This window comes from Camelus dromedarius, chromosome 15, assembly GCF_036321535.1.
Source record: "Camelus dromedarius isolate mCamDro1 chromosome 15, mCamDro1.pat, whole genome shotgun sequence".
In the NCBI taxonomy this organism is placed as follows: Eukaryota; Metazoa; Chordata; class Mammalia; order Artiodactyla; family Camelidae; genus Camelus; species Camelus dromedarius.
In genome coordinates this window covers 58,703,849-58,727,131 of record NC_087450.1, presented here as the reverse complement: position 1 = coordinate 58,727,131, position 23,283 = coordinate 58,703,849, and the positions used below count along the sequence as shown (strand labels likewise).

The 23,283-nt window shown below is 38.0% G+C and overlaps 1 protein-coding gene across 7 annotated transcripts in view; it reads right to left on the bottom strand.

The window, feature by feature from the left end:
* The window catches only part of KIDINS220 (kinase D interacting substrate 220), an 88,328-nt gene that overhangs the window by 50,971 nt on the left and 14,074 nt on the right, over window positions 1-23,283 (bottom strand). For 4 of the 7 annotated variants that reach the window (XM_031466516.2, XM_031466519.2, XM_031466520.2 and 1 more), the window contains exons 3-17: window positions 22,997-23,095; window positions 21,809-21,907; window positions 19,975-20,073; window positions 18,981-19,082; window positions 16,969-17,067; window positions 15,082-15,279; window positions 12,733-12,831; window positions 10,714-10,812; window positions 9,333-9,431; window positions 6,360-6,537; window positions 4,352-4,516; window positions 3,405-3,584; window positions 2,458-2,623; window positions 621-772; window positions 163-452 (exon numbers count right to left, since the gene is read on the bottom strand). In XM_031466516.2, the coding sequence (XP_031322376.1) occupies window positions 163-452; window positions 621-772; window positions 2,458-2,623; window positions 3,405-3,584; window positions 4,352-4,516; window positions 6,360-6,537; window positions 9,333-9,431; window positions 10,714-10,812; window positions 12,733-12,831; window positions 15,082-15,279; window positions 16,969-17,067; window positions 18,981-19,082; window positions 19,975-20,073; window positions 21,809-21,907; window positions 22,997-23,095 (2,124 nt within the window). The remainder of the gene's footprint in view (window positions 1-162; window positions 453-620; window positions 773-2,457; window positions 2,624-3,404; window positions 3,585-4,351; window positions 4,517-6,359; window positions 6,538-9,332; window positions 9,432-10,713; window positions 10,813-12,732; window positions 12,832-15,081; window positions 15,280-16,968; window positions 17,068-18,980; window positions 19,083-19,974; window positions 20,074-21,808; window positions 21,908-22,996; window positions 23,096-23,283) is intronic. The other 3 variants (XM_031466517.2, XM_031466521.2, XM_031466523.2) reach the window with 1 other exon arrangement.

Genomic DNA, 23,283 nt, shown 5'->3' with positions numbered 1-23,283 from the left:
CTTCATATATGCATTTTTCACAGGGAAAAAAAAAACCTGGAATGAAACTAAGAACAAACACAACACTCTAACACTTAGAGAGTGCATTCCCTAAGCCCAGGGAGCACGGCCGCGGCGGCATATTCACATTAGCATCACCTCTAACAACCAGGGAGCGCTTACTTTCATGAATCCTTCACTTTTCAACTTGTGCAGTTTGGAGGCAGCATTATGGAGGCGTTTCCTTTGAGAATTCAGGAGAGAGTCCAGCACCTGCCACCACGTACGACAATTCAGCACAAAGGCCAACCCCACTACAGACGCAATTGATATGAGGACAGCGTTCACTGTCAGGTGTTTCGGGTCAACTCTGAAGATAGCCAGAAGAGTAATTCCGGCAATAATGCAGCCAAAGATAAAGAGGAAGATGACAAAAGACGGGAGGCAGCACGTTTTTTTCCATTTCTTTTTACCTGTAGTACAAAAAATGGTTTGAACAATTATCTACATATCAAGCATCTAGAAAATCCCAGTCATCACAGTGACAGCACATGACAAACCTGATGCTCAGTTCGTGTTTTCATGCCTCTCACTCATCCCATCCTCAGCCCTACACACACACACAGAGAAGGAAGCCCTACCCTGCGTATCTTCAGTCTTGAAAACGCGAAAAAGCCTTGTTGCCAAAAAGCCAAACTCTCTTTCACAAGCATCCGAGAGGGTTGCGATCATTTCGGCCAGTGATGTTTCTCCACCCACACTGGACAGCCTGTTATAATCTGTAAACAAAAACCTTGGAGAAAGGGGAAATAAAACGTTACTCAGAGAGCCAAAGAAAAGATTCCAACATATGGTCTCTCTGTATCATTTATCCTGTATTTTCTTCAAGGCACTCTCAAGATGTTGGTTTTACAATTCTAAGAGGAGGGAAAACAACCTGTAATTAGGTGTCTTTCATCTCTAACATCTCACACACTTTTCCTAGGAAAAGACAGCAACAAAATGTAGCAGAGCAATATGAAGCAATTCTGACTAAAAGCAGAAAGGGAAAACGGTTATGACAGAGCTTAGACAAGGAATCAGACATCTCGTGGAGCGATGATCAAAAGGTGGCACCCGTAACAGCCAAAAAGAGCTGCACAAAGAGAGTTTTCTAAGCGCCAACTGAAGAGATTAGAACCTTGAGAAAATAGAGTAATTAAGAACTGAACGCCATTTACAAACTCAAGCTTTAGAATGTCTTACTTACAGTTTAAACATCTTCCAGAGATTTAGAAATAATTTGTCAAATATTCTTTTTCACAGTTCTGTGAAATAACTGAACAATCTGTATTCTGAGTCTCTGAATGGATATTATCTCTGCATTAGTTCTTTCCTTCCCTTTTATCCTTAAACTCTCATCTCAATCCAGCAGACAGGCATCACTTTCAAAATACAACATAGGATCACGTTGTACTATATGTACGTGTGGTCTTGATTAATGCCGTTTTAACTGTTCTGACTTTTTTAAAAATACCAACTCATTAATTTAAAATGTTTTATTTCCTGTGTAACTATTCCTCCCAATTTTGTTAGTCTACTCTGTGTTTTCTTTTTACCTTTTTCATTTTAACTGCTCATTTTAAATCCTTTTCTTAATCCTATATGCCAATCACTTGTATGCTTTTATCTTTCTCTCTTATAATTTTGATGTTTTATCTGGTTTGGCCCATTTATTTTCAGCTTAACTTACACATATTTTATCTTAGAATAATTTTTAAATTATGAATCTTTTAGTGCATATTTAATTCTTTTACTAATTTCTATTGAATTCCTTTTGCTTTCTGTTCTCTAACCTTTTTTTTTTTTTCATTTTACTTTCCTCTGGAGCCCTCTACCTCCTTTGTTCCTTGACTTACATGTTTCTCATATTTTCTGAACTGTTTTCTGATGTTTTCTTTTTTTTAAATTGAAGTAGTCAGTTACACTGTGCCAGTTTCTAGTGTACAGGACAGTGTCCCAGTCATCTCATACATTTTCTATCTGATATTAACAACAACTTTAGACGAACGAGTAAATACATTTCCACAGATAAGGAAAGAGCAGCTCAGAGCACAAGCTGAACTGCCAAGGTTGCACCTGATGTAAAGAGGTGCCAGGACTCCATCCTGGACCCAGGGCTTTTTTCAAATTTGTCCGAAGGATGGTAACAGGAGTCCTAGTCGGGGAACAGGGGTCTACGCGCAAATAAAATTTGGTAAATCAAAGTTGAATAGATTTCGTTACAGAAGGGTGTCTCTGATCCTTTGCTGTACAAGAGGGAGATATAATATGAAGTGTTTCCCAAACGTATTTGACCAGAGCATGTTTGTTTTATTTCTCACGTTGAAAAGGTCAAGGGACCAATGTTTTTTGGAACATACATTGAGAAATGATGCATTATAAACTTTAATTTGTTTCATCTTATTAAAAGTTACTTCTGTAAAGGAACCAGCTCACCTCACAGGTAAAGCTTTAGTGGTCTGCTCTGGCAGTTCGGGTGGGTTCACGAACATCAGCTTGAGGAGGAGCTCCAAATAGCCAATATGTCTTGCCAACCTAGTACTGAGGACCCAGGCCCAATTCCAACTCTCTCCTTCTCTTCGTCCACCGAAGTAAATGACAACTAAAATTCACGGTTTCAAAAAAAAAAAAAATTATCCAGAACAATCATTAGTCAAGGAGCCTTTTTTCTCCAAAGAGTCAAGTATCAAGTAGTGACAGGTAGGTTTGCACAATTTTTCACGGTCCGAAGCTGGTCCCTAACCACTCCTCAAAGAATTCCTCAATTACTTAACCTCCCACAACATACATGACGTATGTGAAAAATGGAAAGTAAACTGATTAAAATACGACATAAGGAACACAATCAGAAGGATAATGCCTTAAACAGAAACATAGCAAGTTCAGATTCAAATGTAAATGACTTTGGGTTTATAACTCTTTGTCACTGTTGAAGTTACCAGTTCCTCCAACATTAAACCTATTTCCTTTCCTGCAACTGAAGACACTCCCAGGAATGGGAATTATATATATTTTCTACTTTGCTTTTAAATAAAATAAAAATTACAGTCATGATCAAGATGCTCAAGAGCGTGCCGTGATGGTCATGAAGACTTATTTTCAAAGAAGAATTATATATAAATCATTAATTAACATATAAAAAGGAAAATAAAATAGAGTTCTGCTTCAATATTAACAAGTAGTGCACTGGTTTTTAAAGCCATTCCAGCCACAATGGGGACAATGTGTCTCTAGGTCAACTTAAAAATAGCAAAAAGATCTATTTTCTCACCTAATTATGAAAATCACTTACAGACTTCAGGAGATATAGACAAAACTTTATGTAAAACAATGAGTTTTGACATTCTCTGTATCTTTGAAAATGATAAGAGGCAAAGACTTACTAAAAAATATATATAAGACAGCCAAGAAGCTCAATGACACCGCTATCCCAAGATTTGGGTCCACCATAAAAGCAAACGATAAACCAAGCCCTCCACAAAGCAGCAGGGTCAGAAACACTATAAGCCATGAAAACTGGAAAAGAGGTTCAATCTGTTGTCCTGCAAAAGTTTTCATTTCATCTGAAAGAGAAATTAATATGAAAACATTATTTCTGTTTCAAGAAATACAAATTCAAACAATTTGAAAATTTTACCTTTTCAACATAGATGTTTACTAAGCACTTACTAAATCCCGAGACAGAATGCTGCTACTTAACCATTTTAACCAGAGTTCTCTTCTGATAAGACTCGCTCCCTAGGGGCGCACCTACCCGCACCCTTGTCTCGCCCACCCTCTTGCTTCATGCTGATGGTGCAGAGTCCTTTTTCATGTGTTCCCATCGGTCAAGATTTTGTTGATGTTTTTGTGCTTTGCATTTTACACTCAACAAGGTACTGTTTCCATATATAAAACTAAAAATTATTACTTTGCTACATGTCTTCAAACTACTGCTCCTCCTCACCCCTTGTCCCAACAATTACATTTGAGGATCACTGCTCTTAAAGATACGTGTTGAGCCCAAACGAGCCCTAAACAAGTCATTCTTACTACAAACCTTAGCAAAACTTTTACAAGCAATACTGAAACATGTCCTTGAAGAATGGGTATGATTTTGCCAAGCAAAAGGTGAGATTATTAGGTGGGAGGATGGGGGTGGGGTGCTGTCTAGGAACCTCCTCGCAGATGGAGCCACTCGGGATCTTTGTGTGAGAAAGAGAACTCAAATGACTATGTGGGGGATCAACTACATTCCCGAATATAAAACAATTTTTCTTTACTTAAAAAAAAAGATTCACAAGAGAGAACCCTGTTATATACACAGACATTTTACAAACACGCCCTTTACCTTCCAGTTTCTTGAGTAAGAAGGACTTCCCGCTCCCCCACTGCGCGTACAGCCCCACGCAGATGGGAGGCTGCATGGTGGGCTCGCTGAGGATGTCCGCCAGGGCGCTGCTGTACAGATCGTAGCCCAGCACGTCCCCGCCGGTCTCGGTGGGGGACAGGTGTCCTGTGAGTGCAAGCACACCATCCCTTACGGTGAGAAGACATCACTACCAGAAAGGAACATCAATCCTCATTTATTAATTGCTTATTTAATGAGAGAAAAAACACATTTTAAATGGCCAGACCTGTGTAAAAATAGGTTCAGGGATTCTCAATACCGTATTTCACAGAACTTAAGATATCTACTAACTGCAAGATGCATCATTATTACGTACAGCTAAGAAAGAAAAAAAAACCACCAAATTGTGACACAGTGCTTTCTTATCCATCAATCATAAGACACATTCCAATTTCAGAGATGTTGAAATGGGGAATAAGGTACATTTTAGAATCTGTAAAATGATTAAAACAGAAACTAGTCCATAGGAATCAATTTAATATGCATAATACCTACATAAAGAAGGCTGTGCAATGTTAGTGAAGAATACAGCAGGTAAGCAGAGGAAACAGACCATTCTATGGTTCTAGGCAGAAAGGTTCAATGACTTAGTGACAGCAATTCTCCCCAAATTAATCTAGCACTTTAAGGCAATTCCAATAAAAATCCATGAGAATATTTTTAAAAATTGAAAAGCAAGAAGAACATGTAAGAACAGCTATGAACAAAAAAATTTAAAGACTACCAAAAAGTCTTTGGAGAAGAATCAAAATACATCCTAAAGGTACAATAACTAGAACATCACAGGTCTCACACAGGACAGCAACACAAGTGGCTTCTCAAGTCAGCGGGGAAAGGATGATTTATTAAGTGGTTCGGGAGAAGTCAGCCATCCAGTTTTTTTTTTTAATAAATAAAACTCTACATCTCATACTTTAACAAAAGTGATTTCTGAAACATTAAAAAAATTAAATGTAAAAAGTTTAAAACTATAAATGTACTAGAAGAAAACATAGGAGAAAAAACCTTTATTAAAATAATTGTGTGGAAAAGGCCTTTCTTTCTCAACATAATACTAAAGCTGGAACTGCAGGAGAAGATCAACAAATAAACTACAAATTTATGTAACTTTTGGACGGGGAATTAAAAAAAACCCATCACCTTAAACAAAGAATAAGCTGGGAAGAGAGATACAATACACAGGCTGGATCCAGGATCAATATCCTTAATATATAAAGACACAAAATCAGGTTTTAAAAAATTTTTAAAACCCAAGGGAAAAAAAGTAGGCAAAGGATACAAAGAGGAAAATGGCAAAAACACAATTAGCCTATGAACATATTAAAAGATCTCCATCTCACTAATAATTTTACAATGCAAATCAAAATGAATTTTTTTTTCTTATTGATCCAATTAGCAAAGATTAAGGAAGCTGGGAAAATCCAGTGTTTGGGTCCCTTGCCTGTAAGAAACATGTATTTTAGATAGGAAGGTTTTAGTTTGTTTGTTTATTCTTATGTTCTTACATAAACACAAAGAGTGATGCTGCTTTTGATGTAAGGTAGTGTATGACTGACTGCCTCAAGGCACAGCCTTGAGGTGGGGAAAGCGGGCACTAAGGATAACTTAAGCTAAGTCCCTAAGCCACACTCAGAAAACAGAGTGCATTTTGGTAAAAGCACAAAGTATACCTGAGAGAATAATGGGGGACAAGATTTTAGAAAAGTAGGCTAGGTTTTTAGAGGTTCTAGCTGACTGTTGACTCTGCATGTGCTCAATTTAGAATGCTGCAATACAACGCGAAAGAGCTTTAGATAAGGAGAAACTATTTGTCTGCAGTAAAATAACAACATTCTCAGCTTTAAAAATCTCCAGGTAAGTGATAAATGCAAAAGTGCTGTTGGTCTCTTAGTTTCTTCATAGACATTCATTTCTCAACAGCTAGTCAGGGACAAAACCCAATACTTACTGGCTCCAAATATTTGAGTTAAAATACTTTTCTGATGGCTACAGTCAATGTTGTAGGGGGTCTCGCCTGCTTTGTTGGGCCTGTAAAGTAACCGTCCATCTTTGGGGTTTCTTAAAAGAAGTTCTGCCAGTTTCCGACTCCTCCCGCGAATAGCAATATGCAAAGGGGTGTCTCCTTTCTGTAAAACAGTGCCAGGAAACTTGAACTTCCACATTTTTCACATATGGTATATACAGAGTAACAACTTTCATGTTTCTATAAAATGACAGAAAATCTGAACTTTTCATATTTTTCATAAAAAAATGCACAAATAATATGAGTTTTCACCTCTACCTCCCCTGCAATGTCTCTCTCTAGCTCCCTCCCTAGCTTTTCTCAGGCACTCTTTGCCACACAGCCCTCTAGACTGAAAGAGGACAAGCCACAGGCTTTTTCCTTGTGGCTCCTTCCAGGCCCTGGATCCACTTCCATCCCGTCCATCATCCAAATACTTCTGTCCACAGATGTCAACCACCTTCCTCAACTGATTTATATTCTACTTCACAATGTTTTTCTCCATTTGTCTAGAAAGCTTCTCAACCCACGCTGACGTGCCACTAGCACGAGCCCTCTCGCCTCTCCCCACGCCCTCTGTCACCACGATGCTCCATCTGCAGACTCCCTCCCTTGGAGGCCTTTACCTTGTATCCATCCTTCACTGGCTACTACAACCTCTTCCCTGGTCAGCTCTCACCTCTCCTTAACATTAGCCTCCAATCACATTGGTATTCACATCCATGAATGATAATTAACGTTAAAAAAAAATTCAGCCTGCAAAGTGCTCTCCCACTCTACTTCATAAACACCGCTCTTAAAGACAATGGCCCAAAAGTTAACAAATTAAATGCTGGGTTCTCGCCCGCCCTGCTCTCTCCAGAACACTAAACGGGAATGATGTGCACAGCTCTTCCTGCAGATTCCACAGCACGACCTTATCTTGCCTCTGACTTTCCTTTTCTGCCTCAGGTCTACTTCTTCCTTTTCTAGATTCTCTCCCTACATCCTAAATATGGCACAATAACTCTGTACTGAGCTCACTATAGGAAGGCATTGTGCTGGATAGTTCAGGGGACATAAAGAAGACAAAACAGTCCATGACTAACCAGGTGACAACAGAATTTGGAGAGACTGGATAAATATGCACAATTATAAAACAAACCAGAATGTGACAGACGTCATACAGTTTGATCTCAGCTTTCATCTTTCTTTCAAACTGATTACCTTAGTCACATCCACGTGGCTCTTATCTCTTGCTCTTGGTAACCAACTGCAAAATTCCTATCAGCAGCCTTGATTTCCTGCCCAGATTCTATTCCCAAGGCCTGCTGGCCACAGCCTTCTGAATGTCTGGTTACAAACTAAACACATCTAAGCTGAATTTCATCATCTTATTTCTCCATCTGAATCCCATTCCTTATCCCCAAACCTGTGAGAAGGCAGAAATACCATCAGTGGTATGTTAGCCAGACACAAAATTTCTGAAAATGCAGAAAAGACATTAACATACCCTGCCATCACTTTGAAGATACACAGAGCTCAGTGATTGGCTTGGGCTAGGTAAAAATAACATTAATCTTTGTTCTAAAATTTTTTTTAATGAAATCCTCTATGAAGAGGTAGGTTCAAGACTTTTACAAGTTGGTATTCCAAATTCTAGCAAGCAGCACCGTATCCATCCTTAGCAATTATGTATGAATGAATGAACATTCATTCCAAGAACATTCTGAGTAACACGAGTGCTTATCAGCAAGTATGTGCTGACTCAGGGCAAAGCAATACACAACACGATTCCAAGAGAGTCCTTCAGGGAACTTAATGATTATGAAACAGTTATCTATAAATGGCATGCTACAGAATTAACAAGGCCATTAGAACCTTAAAGGGCACCCAGTCCAGTGGTTCCTTGCTGCAAATTAGGGGACCAGTGCCAAAAATCAGTCAACAGCAGAATGAGAAAAACAAAGTTTTCTTGAAAGTTAAATACATTCCATTTCAAAAACTTCTCTCTGACTTTATGGCCTTTCTAGTTTTTTAATATTAAAATTTTTCTTCATATTTTCTTTCTTTTATATGAATATAATCATTGCCTTATTAATAAATAGTATTTATTATACTGTATTATTAATTAATAAATATTAATAACTTAATGATAGATGGGAGGTATTTATGATATTTTTAAAATAATGTTTCTTGATAAAATAAAAAGCAAATATATACTAATTCTGCGGTTTTTGTTTGACTGTCTCATGAATAATAGAAAGATAAACTTCAACCTATTATAGATTATTCAAATCATATTATATATCTAGCTATATATTTGGAGGGAAAAATCTATATTTCTTAGTTCATAGATATATCAATTCACCTTTTTTCTGAGAGGAAATCAATTTGAAGTAGAGAAAGAACCTGCTTAAAATGAAAACAAACTAAAACCAGGAATCAATTCTGTATGAAGTAAGCAATTTAGAGTCAAATTTATTATGGAAAATATGAGTATTTCTCTAAAATGATCACGGCAAGGACGTCCGGCAGGACACCTCCGCTCCTGTTAGTGAGCGTTAGTGCCAACCTGCTTTGAGAGCCTCCCTCCTCCAGCCCCTCTGGACTCCTCCCTCCTGTTTGTCTGCAACAAGGTCTGCAGCTGACAACACCCTCCCTGTACGGCAGGCCGAGCGGCTCCGCGTCACGGGTATGAGCTGGAGAAGGAGCACATGCCGCAGCTTCTTTAATAGCAAACTGAGCCCGCCCACCCCTCAGATGCTATCAGGACAGCCAAGAGGATAACACAGCATCAAAATCCCACCCAGAAATCCCCGGCAAGTAATCTGTCCCTCCACAAAAGACAATCAGACCCCCGTTAAGCCCACCAAACGTACAGGTCAGCCCACCACAGCCCTCCGCCAAACCGTCCTGCTCGCCGCACGGGGGTCTTACCTTGTCCACAGCAGACACTTTGGCCCCTTTATCGAGCAGCAGCTCAACTACTTCAATATTTCTCATCTTGGTAGCCTTTATAAGAGGTGTTTCACCATCCTGTGCACACAGATAAGAATGTTTGCCAGATTAATACCTTTACTCCTAAATGTCTAAAGTCACATAAACACACATGTCAAGAATTCAAGCATCTGACCAGTCTATACTGAAAATATTCTCAAGAAAGCAGAGTTGTAAAAACTAACAAGAAAGTGCTTTTCCTTTCACAACCAATATTTGTATCAAAATACCCTTATATCACTCAGGCCGGCAAGGGACGTGCCCCGCTGCTCATCAGCTGTTTCCGCCCTGAGCTCGCTGCTCCTGCCGTTCCCCAAGTCCCCCCGCTGACACCTGGGGCAGCTCCTCCAGAGCTCCAACCCCTTCTCACCATCTCCCCACCACCAACCACCACCCAGCCTGTCGGTGTCCAGGGACCCAGCGTCTAGATTTTCCGATGTTTATACCAGCACCTCCGTGTACCTGAAGACCTGAGTATAAGAGGGTAAACAATTTGATACAAGCAGTATGCCTTCGGAAACCTCAAAGGAGTTCATAACTGCTTTCAAAATCAAATTAAGAGAAATAAGAAGAGATCATAGTTCTGCTTTAAAGAGCAAAATTTGGTCAGAAGCCACATGCAGCCACAGTAGCTGACACATAGGTCCAAAAGAAAAAGAAACAAGATTACCAAGGAGCCACCACGTGCAAACCAGAAGGCATCCCAGGAAACGCTCTGCCCTAGGGCACTCTAGGCACCACTACTGGTTTAGAAGATGCTGCTCCAATCCCCAGCATATAAAATAGGACTGTCTTATAGATGATTCTGTAAGTATGCTTTATTCATTAAGAAATCCTGCCATTTCAAGCCAGAATTTCAAATGTATTTTTCCCATGGAAAACTATTACACATAAGGCCAAATGCAATCACTGAAGTCGTAAACAGTTTTATACTTTTCACATGATTTGAGTAAAACAGACTAAAGTGGTCAGTTTGGGGAACCAGTAACCACTCACAAAGATCTTTTAGAAGGAAATGTGCTCTGCATTCCAAACAACAGGAGCACAAAATAATTCTGAGGAAATGACCTGCCCACAATTTCTGAATAGCTGATACCGTACTTTCTGAAAGAATTTAATTAAAGTAACAAACTGTACACCATATTCTGCTGCTGTGAATGCTTAACTCCTAAGAGGATACAAAATTACTCCTCAATTTAACACAGAATGTTACCAGTAAAATCAAGATAATTTTAATATCAAACAATTGTAAAAACTGAAAAAAATAAGCAGTACCAATACTCAGCACTAGGCATCGCTGAGGACAGAACGTCATTTGTACCTTTGTGCATATCTCAGTGTCTGGATTGCACTGTAAGATGTCTCTCACCATTGTTGCATTTCCTTTCTCAACAGCCCAGTACAAAGCAGTTTTATTGTCCTAGGAAATCAAAAAAATCAACAATTACTTCAGACAAGACATAATATTAAAAACTATTGTTGGTAAATGTCATCATTATTAACAATTCTGTCAGAATGCATTAATAGATCTTACCAACAAGCAGCATGGTGGAAAAGAGTTTTAATCCTTATCGTATCTTGCATTTACTTGTGAGAAATTCTTTACAAAAGAGGCCTAGGAAAACTTTCAGTTACTTGACTTGGAAAGCAGCAACTCCAATAGTTGGTAAGGTAAAGTATGCTTTGGAATTCAATCAGATTTCAGGACCTTGCCCTGTGTTGGAAGCCGTCAATACCTGAGCTCTATATCCTTTGATAAGTCATGTACATATTCTGACCCTTGGCTTTTGGCTTCTTCTCTGTCCAGTCTTTTCAAAAACTAATGCATGAGAATGTACTACACCAACAAAAGGTGAATCGCTTTGATAATTTTTAGCTTTTTAAATCTCCATTTTGCACCCATATACTGATCTTCATCAGATCCTTTAAAATCCTATCTAGTTCAAAAACCAAAAATAGATCCATATGGACTTTGAAAGCAGAGCTCGAGAACAATAAACTGACTAAAATGTAGGAAAAGAGAACTGACAGACAGCAAGGAGTTAGGTTAAAGTCTAAACAGGTGATCCAGTCACTGACTTTTAGGAAAATATATTATCTTAAAAGATCATGAACGACGTTGTGCTGCAGCCACATGAAGTTTCCTATACCAAGATTTCCCCAGTGGCGTTCCCTTCTCAAAACTGTACACTAGCTTCCGAACTTTCTAAGCTTGGCACTCAAACCTCACTGGCCCTACATCTCTTTCTATTTCCATCCCCCCATCCCCACCATCCCACTGACAACCTGATTTATTCACCAGCTAAGGAGTACAGTCTTTCACTTTCCCATTTTCCTGAATTTTCTCATCCCATCACTCCACTATCCTTGCCGGAAATACCCAGGCTTCTTTTCTTCTCCTATCTAAATCCAACCCATCTTTCAAACTTGGCTCAAATTCTACCTTCCCTCAAAAGCTGTCCTCAGTGCCCACTCTCCCTCCTCAAGACTCTGCCATTGGGTGGTCAATTATACACTAACTTACATCAAAAGCAGCATCACTCTTTATGTAAGAACATAAGAATAAATATAAACAAAACAAACTAAACCTTCCTAACTAAAATACGTGTTTCTTACAGGCAAGGGACCCATGTTAGGACTCTCATAGCATTTGGCATAGTATTTATTAGTTTGATTCAAAAGTTGATTTGGATATAAGCTAAATAAAAGGAAAAAACTGAGCAGAAATGTAGACTGTCCAACAACAAAACGGGCTGTTAAGTATAGATTCTTTTAAATCTAAAGCTCTTGACATACTGGATAAATTCGTAACTTTAGGGAAGATTTTATCTAAAATTAATTCCCTTTACAGCTCTGTGAGCTATGACTGTCTTAAGCAAAGTCCACAGGCATCACCAAGTGGTCCCGGGAAAGGCAAGCAGAATGGGGAAAAGGGAGAAGAAAGACAAAACAACAGGAATAGAAGAACAAAATACAGATGAAGAAAACAAAACAGAGAGAGAATATGAAAGAAAATAAGTCACATTTACTCCAAGTGCCACCAACTATCTCAGGATCATAAACTAGTTATTTTAGGATTAAATGTATTTAGACACTAGTAAGGGAGATGTATCTAAAAATCATGAGCTTCTTTTTGGTTTACTTCTATTTAAACTTAATTTGACATTAGTACAGAAATTCCATCATAATGGCGGTGAAACTTAACAATACAGGCATCCACTAACTACATGAGGGTTGTAAGTACATCTCCACAGGAGAGCTGGAAAAATGACATTATAATCAGCCAACATACACAACCAACTGTACTCAAAGATAACAGCAGCACTGTAGGCCCACACACCTGTCCTCTGATGTCTATATCAGCATATTTTTGGAGAAGTGCTCGAACAATTTCCACGTGACCACCTCTGACAGCCCCAATTAACACAGTATCTCCACTCTAAAAAGACAAAAAGACAAATTGAGGATGAGAACAAAAAACACTGTTCTGACGTTAAGATTAATCATGTGTTAAAATAAGACTTTCTTCTGAAACATGTCTTGGAAAAAAGTTATCTCTAAATAACAGAAAATGTTTACTTAACTAATATTAATACTAATATTAATTTAGTTAACTAATATTAATATTAATATTAATAGCCTTCAGAATAAAAGACAGAAGACTTTATACCTCAGAATGAGGACATTTATACGTGAAATCCCAGGACAAAAGTTTAGAAAGATAAGTCACCCAGAACAATAAGCCATTCGCTTCAAAGGTAACCTCCCATTACAAAAGTAAATTAAATAAAGTGACACGGTGGCTGTCAATCAACCAGATGAACACTGGCAATTACATAATACAGATCCCTTGGAATAATGCTACATGATCAAAACCATGGGTTCTAAAAAAGGGAGTCATAAAGCTAGAGCCATCTGTGGATTTATAACCACATGTAATTAGGGGAGAAGGTCAGTTCCCAGAACAGCATCTAAAGTCTATCCATTTGGCATTACAGGCCCACAGTGCACAAGACTGGCTCACACCCCAGTACTAGGCTTAGATGAAGTTCATTACCTCATAAGCACATCTCTGCCCTGAAATTATAGTTGCCAAGCAATCGTCATTATTAATTATATACTCCTCTACTTCAAATACTGGAAATGGCCTTTTTTTAATGCTAAATTACAATTCAGTTGTACAGGTTTGCGCTGGGCAATTCCATGAGCTGCGGTTCATCTCAATCCTAAGTGGGCCCCAGTGTGCTCTAAATCAAGATGCAGGTCCCTGAGGATTATTCAGTCTATGATATAGCATCTTAAAACTACTACATTAAAAGTATAAATAAACCCATGGCAGACACATTTTAGTTGAGAATGTTAGCATTAATGTGGGTCCAGACTATTAAATTAATAAAAGGTTATAAATATTTCACTGCTTACTATGTGCCACGCACACAGTTCAAGGCCCTAGGAAGTAAGACAGACAAGGTCCCAGTTCCAGGAGAATTTATAGTCTAGAGGAGACTAACAGACAACATACAATAAACACAAATAAAAACTCAGATACATGTAATGCAAATAAAATACAGTGACATGATAGAAGGTGACTGGGTGGCTACTTTGGGTTGGCTAGTTGGAGAAGACCTTTCTGAGGAGGTGCTACTTAATCTGAGATCAGAAGGACAAGGAGGAACAAGCCACATGCAGGTCAGGAGGCCCAGCAACCCAGACAGAGCACAGGTACAGAGGCCCCAAGCCAGCAACACGATCAGTGTGGTCAAGAAAGGGAAAGTAAGTTAAAATGGCTGCAACCTGTTGAAACAGGAGGGAGAGAGGTACAAAAGGAAGACAAAGAGCCAGGCAAGACAACGACGTTGTCTTGCTGACAAACTAAGGAAGTCACATCCATCCTATGAGCAGGAGGAAGCCTTAGATGACTTTAAAACAAAGGAGTACACATACGATGTATTGCTTCAAAGATCACTCTGAGAACAGTGTGGAGAATAAATCAGAGATGACGAGAAAAGCCAGGTAAGGTGCTGCTGCTGTAACAAGGGAAGCGGTGGCTTGGAGCGGGAGATGTAGCAGAAGTGAAGGGAAGCAGACAGATAAAGGACATGGTCCGGAGGGGGGTCAGTGGAGCCCGCTGAAGAACTGGATGTGGCAGGTGAGGAAAAGAAGAAGACAAGACTAATGTGCAGGACTGGGGGCTTTAATAGCAGGGTGGAGAGCAACGCCATTTACTAAGATGGAGGAGACTGAGGGAAAAGCAGGACTGGGACAAAACAAAGACGACACCTGCTCTGCCATAAGTTAAGAAGCCCAGCAGACATTCAAGTGGAGAGTTCAAGCAGAGCTAGACACACGAGTGCAGACTTCTGAGAAGAGGTCAGCGGAAGAGACACAAATTTGAAAATTCTAAGTGTAAGGGTGGTACTTGCAGGCCTTGGAACAATGAATAACACCAACCATGAAACAACACAGTCTCAATATCACATTTTCAATTAACAATATTATTTGAAAAAAATTAAAAAGAACCCCCTTCACAAAGACTGAATAGTTTTTAACTTGTTAGTTCTAAAGGTAGAAATAAAACATCTTAAAACAAATGTTTGTCACGCACGAAGAATCTTGAAAGGTGGTGAGAAATTAAGGTAACCGTCATCAATGCCACCACTGGAAGACAAATTCTACGTAAGTAACCTACCCTGTCAGGTATGTTCACATATGTCCCAGCATCAAGTAGATCCTGCACAATTTCTGTATGTCCCTCCTTTGATGCAATCATCAAAGCTGTGTTCCCATCCTTATCTGTCAAATTCACATTTGGATTCCTCTTCAAAATTTCTTTTACAGACTGTGTGTAGCCTCCCTTTACTGCCACAATAAGTGCAGTCATTGAATTCTAAAAAACAAACCAAAAAAAAAATTAGTAATTTTAGGAAATATATAACTTACGCCATAATCAAAAAACTGGTATTTTCAAATAGGTGGCCTATTATTAACAGTTATTTCTGATAATAAAATGCCAATATAAATCAGCAAACATACACGAAAAATGGCCAGGAAGCATATTTTTCCATTTTTGAAGATACACAAATCCTCTTCAGCCAGTAGGACTGTTTTAACATTCAATTCTTTAAACAATAATCTGAAATTGGACTCTCGTTAAAGTACTGACGTATAAAACTGGTGATAGGATGATTCAAAATTAAACACATTCTAAAGAATCCAAAGTAAGGTCAATCAGACTTCAAACAGAATTCTCTATAATAAAATCTATAGGAAAAACTGAAGTAAAGCCATGAACTCATAAGCTATAGAATATTTCAATAAAAATAATTGCATTTTCTTCTGCCTTTCACAGTGATCTAGAAACCACACTTTCAAACTATCTTATTTTTAGTGGTTCTCTTAAAAAAAAGAACTGCACATTTAATTTATAACAATAAATCACCTAACAGAAGAATCTGACTCACTGCAAAAGAAGTATTAAAATTTATTCTTGAGATTTGGATCTACTGAGATGTCATACAATTTTATTATAGAAATATTTCAGTTATTGTATCAGCCCCCCAAACTAAGCCATAATTCTCTCAATATTAAGATAACACAGCCTTTTCAGATTCTTTAGCAGTCAGTAATCATAGAGACAAGACACTCAGCTACTCGATAAACTGTCCAGAAAGGAGGCACGTGAAAGGTATGACTTCCACGGCTGGGTAAGAATCACGCTGCACCTCCACACAGCACTAAAATATTATACATCCCCTGAAGGTCAGCAATTAGTAGCTTCTGTCAACATGGAAAACAGGAGGAGCTAGCTGGTATTATGCCAAGAAGTCAAGCATGATTTTGAGTTCACTTTTGTTACACAGCAGCCAGAGATTTGGTAGCAACTCTTCTCAGCATCCTTTATGATCCGTCTCATATAATACTTAATTATGTAAATAGAAGTCTGTATTGTTTCCTGTGCACAAATGTCATCTCCTTTAACCATATTCTTACAAGCTCAAGAGAAAAGCAGCCTGACAGGCTTCTCCAGTATACCCAGCACGTCTGGCACAAGGCTGGGTGCACAGCAGGTACTCAATAAGGAATCAATAACTGCTAGTCAGTAACATACACGGAACCAACTTTTAAGCTTTTCTAGATGTTGATCACTGATTTTTGACTTTTTCAATTCTGTCTATTAGAGAAGGAAAACAAGTCACAGATAAAAATATCAAAAAATTATATTATTTTTACATTGTAAAGAAAAGATATTTTAACAGAACAAAAATTCTTTCCACGGCAGTATTTCAAACTATTTGATTTGGGGAGTATTATAATTACCCTAAGATTATTAAAAGATGTTCTGTATAGTTTTAGCCTCCCAAAATTTATGTGCATTAGCAATAAATCCTTAAAAGCACATGTTTATGATACATAATATCTATAATATATCTATCAGGTTAAATGAAAGTATTTGCTTTTTAAGCACCATTTAAGAACTGCAGGGAAATTTTTCTTGGCATATAATAAGGAAAAAATATCCTCTCTCTTAAAACTAATTATCTCCACCACCAGTGGTTAAAGTAGAAAAGATACTTACAGCTCCTTCTTGATCAACATCAGCTCCCATGGCCAATAAATGTTTGACACATTCCAAATGGCCCTTTCGTGCAGCCCAAACCAAAGGGGTGGTTCCATACTGTTAAAAAATAATAAATTCATAATTATTATCAAAGGTATATGAAAAGAAACTAGCTCTCAACATACTTTGAGTATTCACAGATTAATGTTTACATCAATCATATAATCCCAGACATATTTCTCCCATTTTATTTTTGAATAGATGGTTAACTACTTCATGAAATGTATTTTAACCAACTTTAACTGTTACAATCAGTGACAATTTTTCCACCACAAAGTCACATAGGCTCTAATTTCTAATAAGCTTTCTTTACTTTCCTTATCTTGTGAAATACAATCTGAAGTCCAACAGTCTGACTATAGTCAAAAATAGTAACACCCACGTGCCAAACATGGTTCTAACTACTTTATGTGGGTTAACTCATGTAATCCTTATCACAGGAGTAAGTACAAATCACAGTATCACATTTTCACAGATGAGCAAATGAGGCCCTGAGAAGTTAATCACAGGCTCAAAGTCACAAAGCTACTAGGAGGCGGAGCAAGATCCATGAACCCAACAAGCCTGGCTTCAGTCTGAGCTCCTCACCACCAACCACCCCAGATCAGCTCTATACTTGACAAAGTAAACTTCAGCCCAGAAACTGCACTCACAAGCACCTTCCGCTGGAACATGATTCAAAAGACATCAGAGAATACAAATCATGCATAAAAGCAATGCTTTATCTTTGGGGAGTCTGGCAAATGAGAGATAATATGAATACTCACTGTGACTTTTACCTACATAGGAGACTGCAGATTGAAACGAACATTTAATAAATGCCTACTTTTTATACCAGCCTCGACCAACAGAACTTTTGTGCACTACTGGAGGTGTGGACAGAGAACACGGACAGGATGGAACAAGGAGCATCCAAGCTGACTAGGTAAGTAAAGGAGACTGAACAAAGAAGACAACATCTCAACTGAGCCTTGAAAAAATACACAGGAGTTCATCAAGCAGAGGAGGTAATAACACTCCTAGCAGAGGGAACAGAATAAACACACACATACACACACACACACTTCATAGAAACTCGTGAAAGTTCACAGAATGGTAGACAATCTTTTGTCTAAAAGCATAGTGCATACGGAGAGAAGCAGCAAGAAGTACACCTGGGAGGACAGACGGGGAAACTGAGAAGTCTGGGCTTTGTCCTGGAACTGCAGGAGCCATCAAAGCTCCCCAAAAGCAAGAAAGAATGACACAATTAAATACATACTTATTAACTATTTGTGGGATTAACGATTGTAAAAAACGAATAGAATCAAATCCTGGGAGCCTTCTGGAGCTGCTAGCACACAGGCTGAGGGTGACCGGTGAACGCAGGCTAAGCAGACGAGGAGGAGAGGGCACTCCACACTATGAAAGAGCACGGGCAAGGCGTGCAGGCCTGAGAACAGACGCGTTCAGGAACCTGCATCATTTGATAGTTCAGCATGCAAGGTAGCTTAAGGGTATAGATAGCAGGAAAAAGGGCAGCAAGGATTATCTTTATACATCAGGCATCAACAGATTTGATGTCTTTAGGATTCCAAGTATGAGAGAGAGAGAGAACAAAATGAATTTTAAAAGGTCATCTGGCAACAATACAGAGAAAGCAGACAGGACCAAAGGTAGAAAGAAGAGTTATAATAGAAAACTTCAAATAATGAAGCTAGAGAAGCACCCCCATCTATTTTCCCAAGAATGATGAACGTGATATAAAAAACAATGGAAGGACACTTAGTACGTATTTAACACCTAGAAGGAACCCACCTATGAGATGTCAGTCTACACAAAATACATTAAGTCTATATAAAATACATTAATATATATAAACATAAGGTATGTCAGAGCAGCCTCATGAGATCATATGAAAATACTTGTAAGTTAGACACACTGAGTGGACATAATATGAACTGGAACCTGGAAAGACCCTGCTGACCTACCTTATCAGAGCAGTTGACTTTAGCACCGTTTTGCAGCAAAAGATGCACTATATCTGCATGGCCTCTCCCTGCTGCCCAAATGATGGGATAAACACTGTACTGCTGGGAGACAGGTGAGTGGGCAGTAGGGAGACAGGAGGGAGAGAAAAGGTCTTTTAGGTGGATATTTACAACACATCTCCTAAGAAGAGGAAATAACAAAGGGAGTAATACAAAGTCGTATCTTTAAAATTCAAGTTGCAGACCATTCTCCACTTTAAAAATACACATAATGCTCATAATACATAACCAGGAACAAAGATGTACTCGACCTTAAATAACTATACATTATGAACACATGTATTCTTATAGAGTCAACACATTCAATGTGATTATCTAACAGGTAAGACTAATAAGAATGTGAAACCTTTCTTTATAATCCTTCCATTAACTGAAATAAAACCATTTCTTTTTCTCAGTCTTACTGAGGTATAACTGACAAATAAAGTTATAAGAAATTTAGAGTGCACCATGTGATGATTGACATACATATACATTGTGAAGGGAAGCCCCTCATCAATAAAACAACTAACCTGCAGTCTGAGATCAAGTCTCAAGCAAAGTAATAAGGCAGGTACTACTACCTACAAGAATGTACAGAAAAGTGGTATGGACACGGTATGGTCTCCCTTCTTTAAGAAAAGTTTAGATTGAGAATGCATACTCACTGAAAACAGGCAAGACTTAAGGATTTCAAAATCTCCTTTTGAAATGTTATATAGTTATAATTAATATTTAAGCTCCAAGAGTTGCCTTTTTGTTGACAAAAAAAGAGAAATTAGTTTGAGAAAAAACTTCATTGTGTTTTTTCTCTCATTATGTTTTGAAATCACATTCTGCATTATTATCTTTAGTAAGATCTAGATCATTTTTATTCATTATGAAGTCCAGCCTTAAGTATTCTCTAAAACAACTGACCACTTATATCACAGATGAGTTTTTTCTCAACGCTTACCAGACCAGTGACGCTTGGGTTGGCACCATGAGAAAGAAGCAACTCCACCACCTCAGTGCGGCCTTTATAACACGCCCACATGAGAGCCGTCCATCCTCCCTGAAGGGAAAAAACACGGTGGCGGGAGGGAAATAGAACACTGGATTGTCTCCAAGCACACAGATGTCATTAATAAAGGTCCTTTTGTGAATATGCTTTACAAAATCACTGTTCTAAGAAATCACTACTCTGTTGTTTTAAATACCCAAGCTCCCAGAGGAATAGACAACAGTATATTCAAATCTCTTAAGTCCGGAAATGATTGTCCAAAGCTTGCATTATATCATGGAAACTGAAATAGGAAACATTCATGCTGGACTCCTCCAAATTTCCAAGACTTATTTTGGCTGTCTGAATATTTTCCTTCAGAAAATATTCTATGTTCCTAGATAGTCACCTCCAGAGAACTAAAACAGTTTAAGAAACCACTTTTTACAAATCTTGCTAAGTTTTTACACATTTTCGTAATGTGTACTTCACAGTCCCTAACTCCCTGGCTAATATACATGGAAGAGTCATAGAGGAGACAGCCTCCGGAGAAAGCAGACCTGGGCTCAAACCTCAGTCTGGCTGCTTAAGAGCTGAGTGACTTTGGGCAAAGAGTACTTCTTCGAGCTTCAATTTCCTGAACTGTATACACTGAGAACAAAATGAACCCTTAGCCCATAGGATTCTTCTGAGAAGTGAATTAGAGAGGTTATAAAGCATGGAAAGGGACCAGGCATAGAATGGGCACCTAATATTAATTCATCTGGTAAACTGGTATGGTGCCTTAATAAAATGCTGAGAACTAGGTAATTCCAAGAATTTCCCAACTACTTTATATACCAATAAGGTAAGAACATCACATTTTACTCTCACCTGACATCTCCATCCCTCACCTAGATTACTGGCATCAGTAACTTCTCTCCCTAGACTTTTATATCCATGCACTTCAAATTTTTTAGAAATAGGGAGGATACAAATGGTTCTGCATCTTTCTATAAAAATCAGTACACCAGGCACTTCACTAAATTTTGAGAATAAATATAAGGCTGCAGAGGTAAGAACACTGTGTAAGTCACACTGTACAACACAGTATTAAGTGCAGGATGGTGGAGTGCTGCAGCTTCTTAAAAATTCAGACCACCTGTCCTTCATAAAGCATCATCAGCAAAGTAATACATTACATCAAGGCAGTTCAATTCCTTCCTCTTATCTCCTGTTAAAATTAACTTTTGAAAAGGCTGAACATTTTGCAGAAAAAATAAGCCATAAATGATCACTTTCTTCACCTTTGTGCTTTAAGCAGATGTCAAGATCAAGTAAGAGCTGAGATAATTAAGGATCATATCTCATTAAACTTGTAATGTGCACAGACAGTATATCTGAACACAATTACATTTACAAATAAATTTAAAAGTATTACTCTGAAAATTGTAATTTAAACAACTGAAAATATTTTAAAAACTATACTACTATACTATGTCCCTCTTAAAATTCTTCTTAACGGGAACACCTCTCTCGTAAGTTCTAAAACACTGATACATTATAAAGGGTAATGAGTTGTTTTAACAATATTTCAGAATTTTAAACTCTGAAATAAACAGAAAATGATGACTAAGAATATTCTAAAAGAGGTACATTGTATCACCTGGGTTTTAAAACATTCCTGAGGGTCATTTCAATGCCCAATCCCAAATCCTAAAAACATTATTGTAACATCACCCCATACCTAAAAATGAAAGATTTCACACATATTTATTACTGTTAACAAGATTTCAGCTAATTAATAACATATAAAGAACATACATACCATGTCACGGTGCTCCAAGTTGACCCCGCATTTAAGCAGTTCTTCCACAATGTGCAGGTGCCCCTCTTTCGATGCTGATATAAGTGCTGTCCAGTTATCCTTGAATACACAGACACAAATGTTATCATTTCAAAACCAAAAATAGCATTCCAAAGTGAGGAGAAATACATTTGAATTTACATACCAGATGATCGTACCAAATGGACATGATGTGACCCTCTCTAAACTGCTCTAAAACAACACTGAGGCGTAAGCTCTGATAAGAAGTTAGACCTGTCTCCCCGTACAACTACAGTGTGTAGGAATGGTTTCCCGGGTGCTTGTTCAGTCTTTTCACTGGACTTCTAATCACATATCGTGTTTTTTAAAAAGGAGAAAAGATGACTATCAAAACCTCAAAGCTAATCCTCGCGGCTAGCAGCCGTCACTATAACCTGAAATGAAAGAGCCTGTCGTCAGATCTCAGAGCACATTTACAAACTACTAAACTGAAGTGACCCCATGTGATGAGTTCAGAAACTGTGATAAAGAACTATTCTCCTTTATTCTTTAAATAAAGGTTACAAGTATCCTATCCTAACTTTTATTCATGAGTGGACTGTAAAAGCTAATTCAGATGATCATTCAGTTAAAGTCATCAATTTAATATCACCAATATGAATCATAAAAACAAATATTAAAAAAACCCAGATGTGTGACCCTGAAAAACAATTCCTGGGAAGAAAGGAAGTAAGAGGAGATGTAAGCCTCCTGGAACAGTGATTTATCCCCCAGAAGTGGCATCAGGAGGGACCACGTCTTTCTGGCTTATCATCTGTAATGATGCTTATAATAATAAGATACCATTACGGGGAGACACTTCACAGTGTAATACATACACGGGTATCTTCTCGGTCAGCATTTAATTTATGTTTACGTGCTCCTTGTTTAGCCAGTGCAACCTACACATGAAAGACATGACGAGCTGAGCCCTTTAGTTGAAAGTAACCATTTCTCCTGTATTACTTCTTTCAAAAAATTAACAGTGTATTACTAGGCAAAGATGGGATACAGCTAAAGTACAAGCTGTAATCTATTACTTTTGGATCACTTCCTAAAAACAAATAGCTAAGGTAAGGAAAAGAAAAAGACAAATGAGTATTTCAATATATTGATATATTTCAATATAGCAAATATTTCAATATATACCAAATCTTCCAAATTGCAATTAGCTCCATTCTTAATTAATTCTTTCACTATTTCCAGATTGCCTTGTTCAGCAGCTATCATCAAAGGAGTCTGGCCGCACTGCAGACAGAAAAGACACAGAGAACTCGTCAATGTGCTATGCTTAGCTGAAATACCAGTTATATATATAGACTGTACTTGAATTTTCATGATGTTATTATAAGTGCCGTTTACAGTACTGCATTAATTTAGAATCACCTTTGAACTCTTATCCATTTACTAATAATTATTTACTAATAATGTAAAAG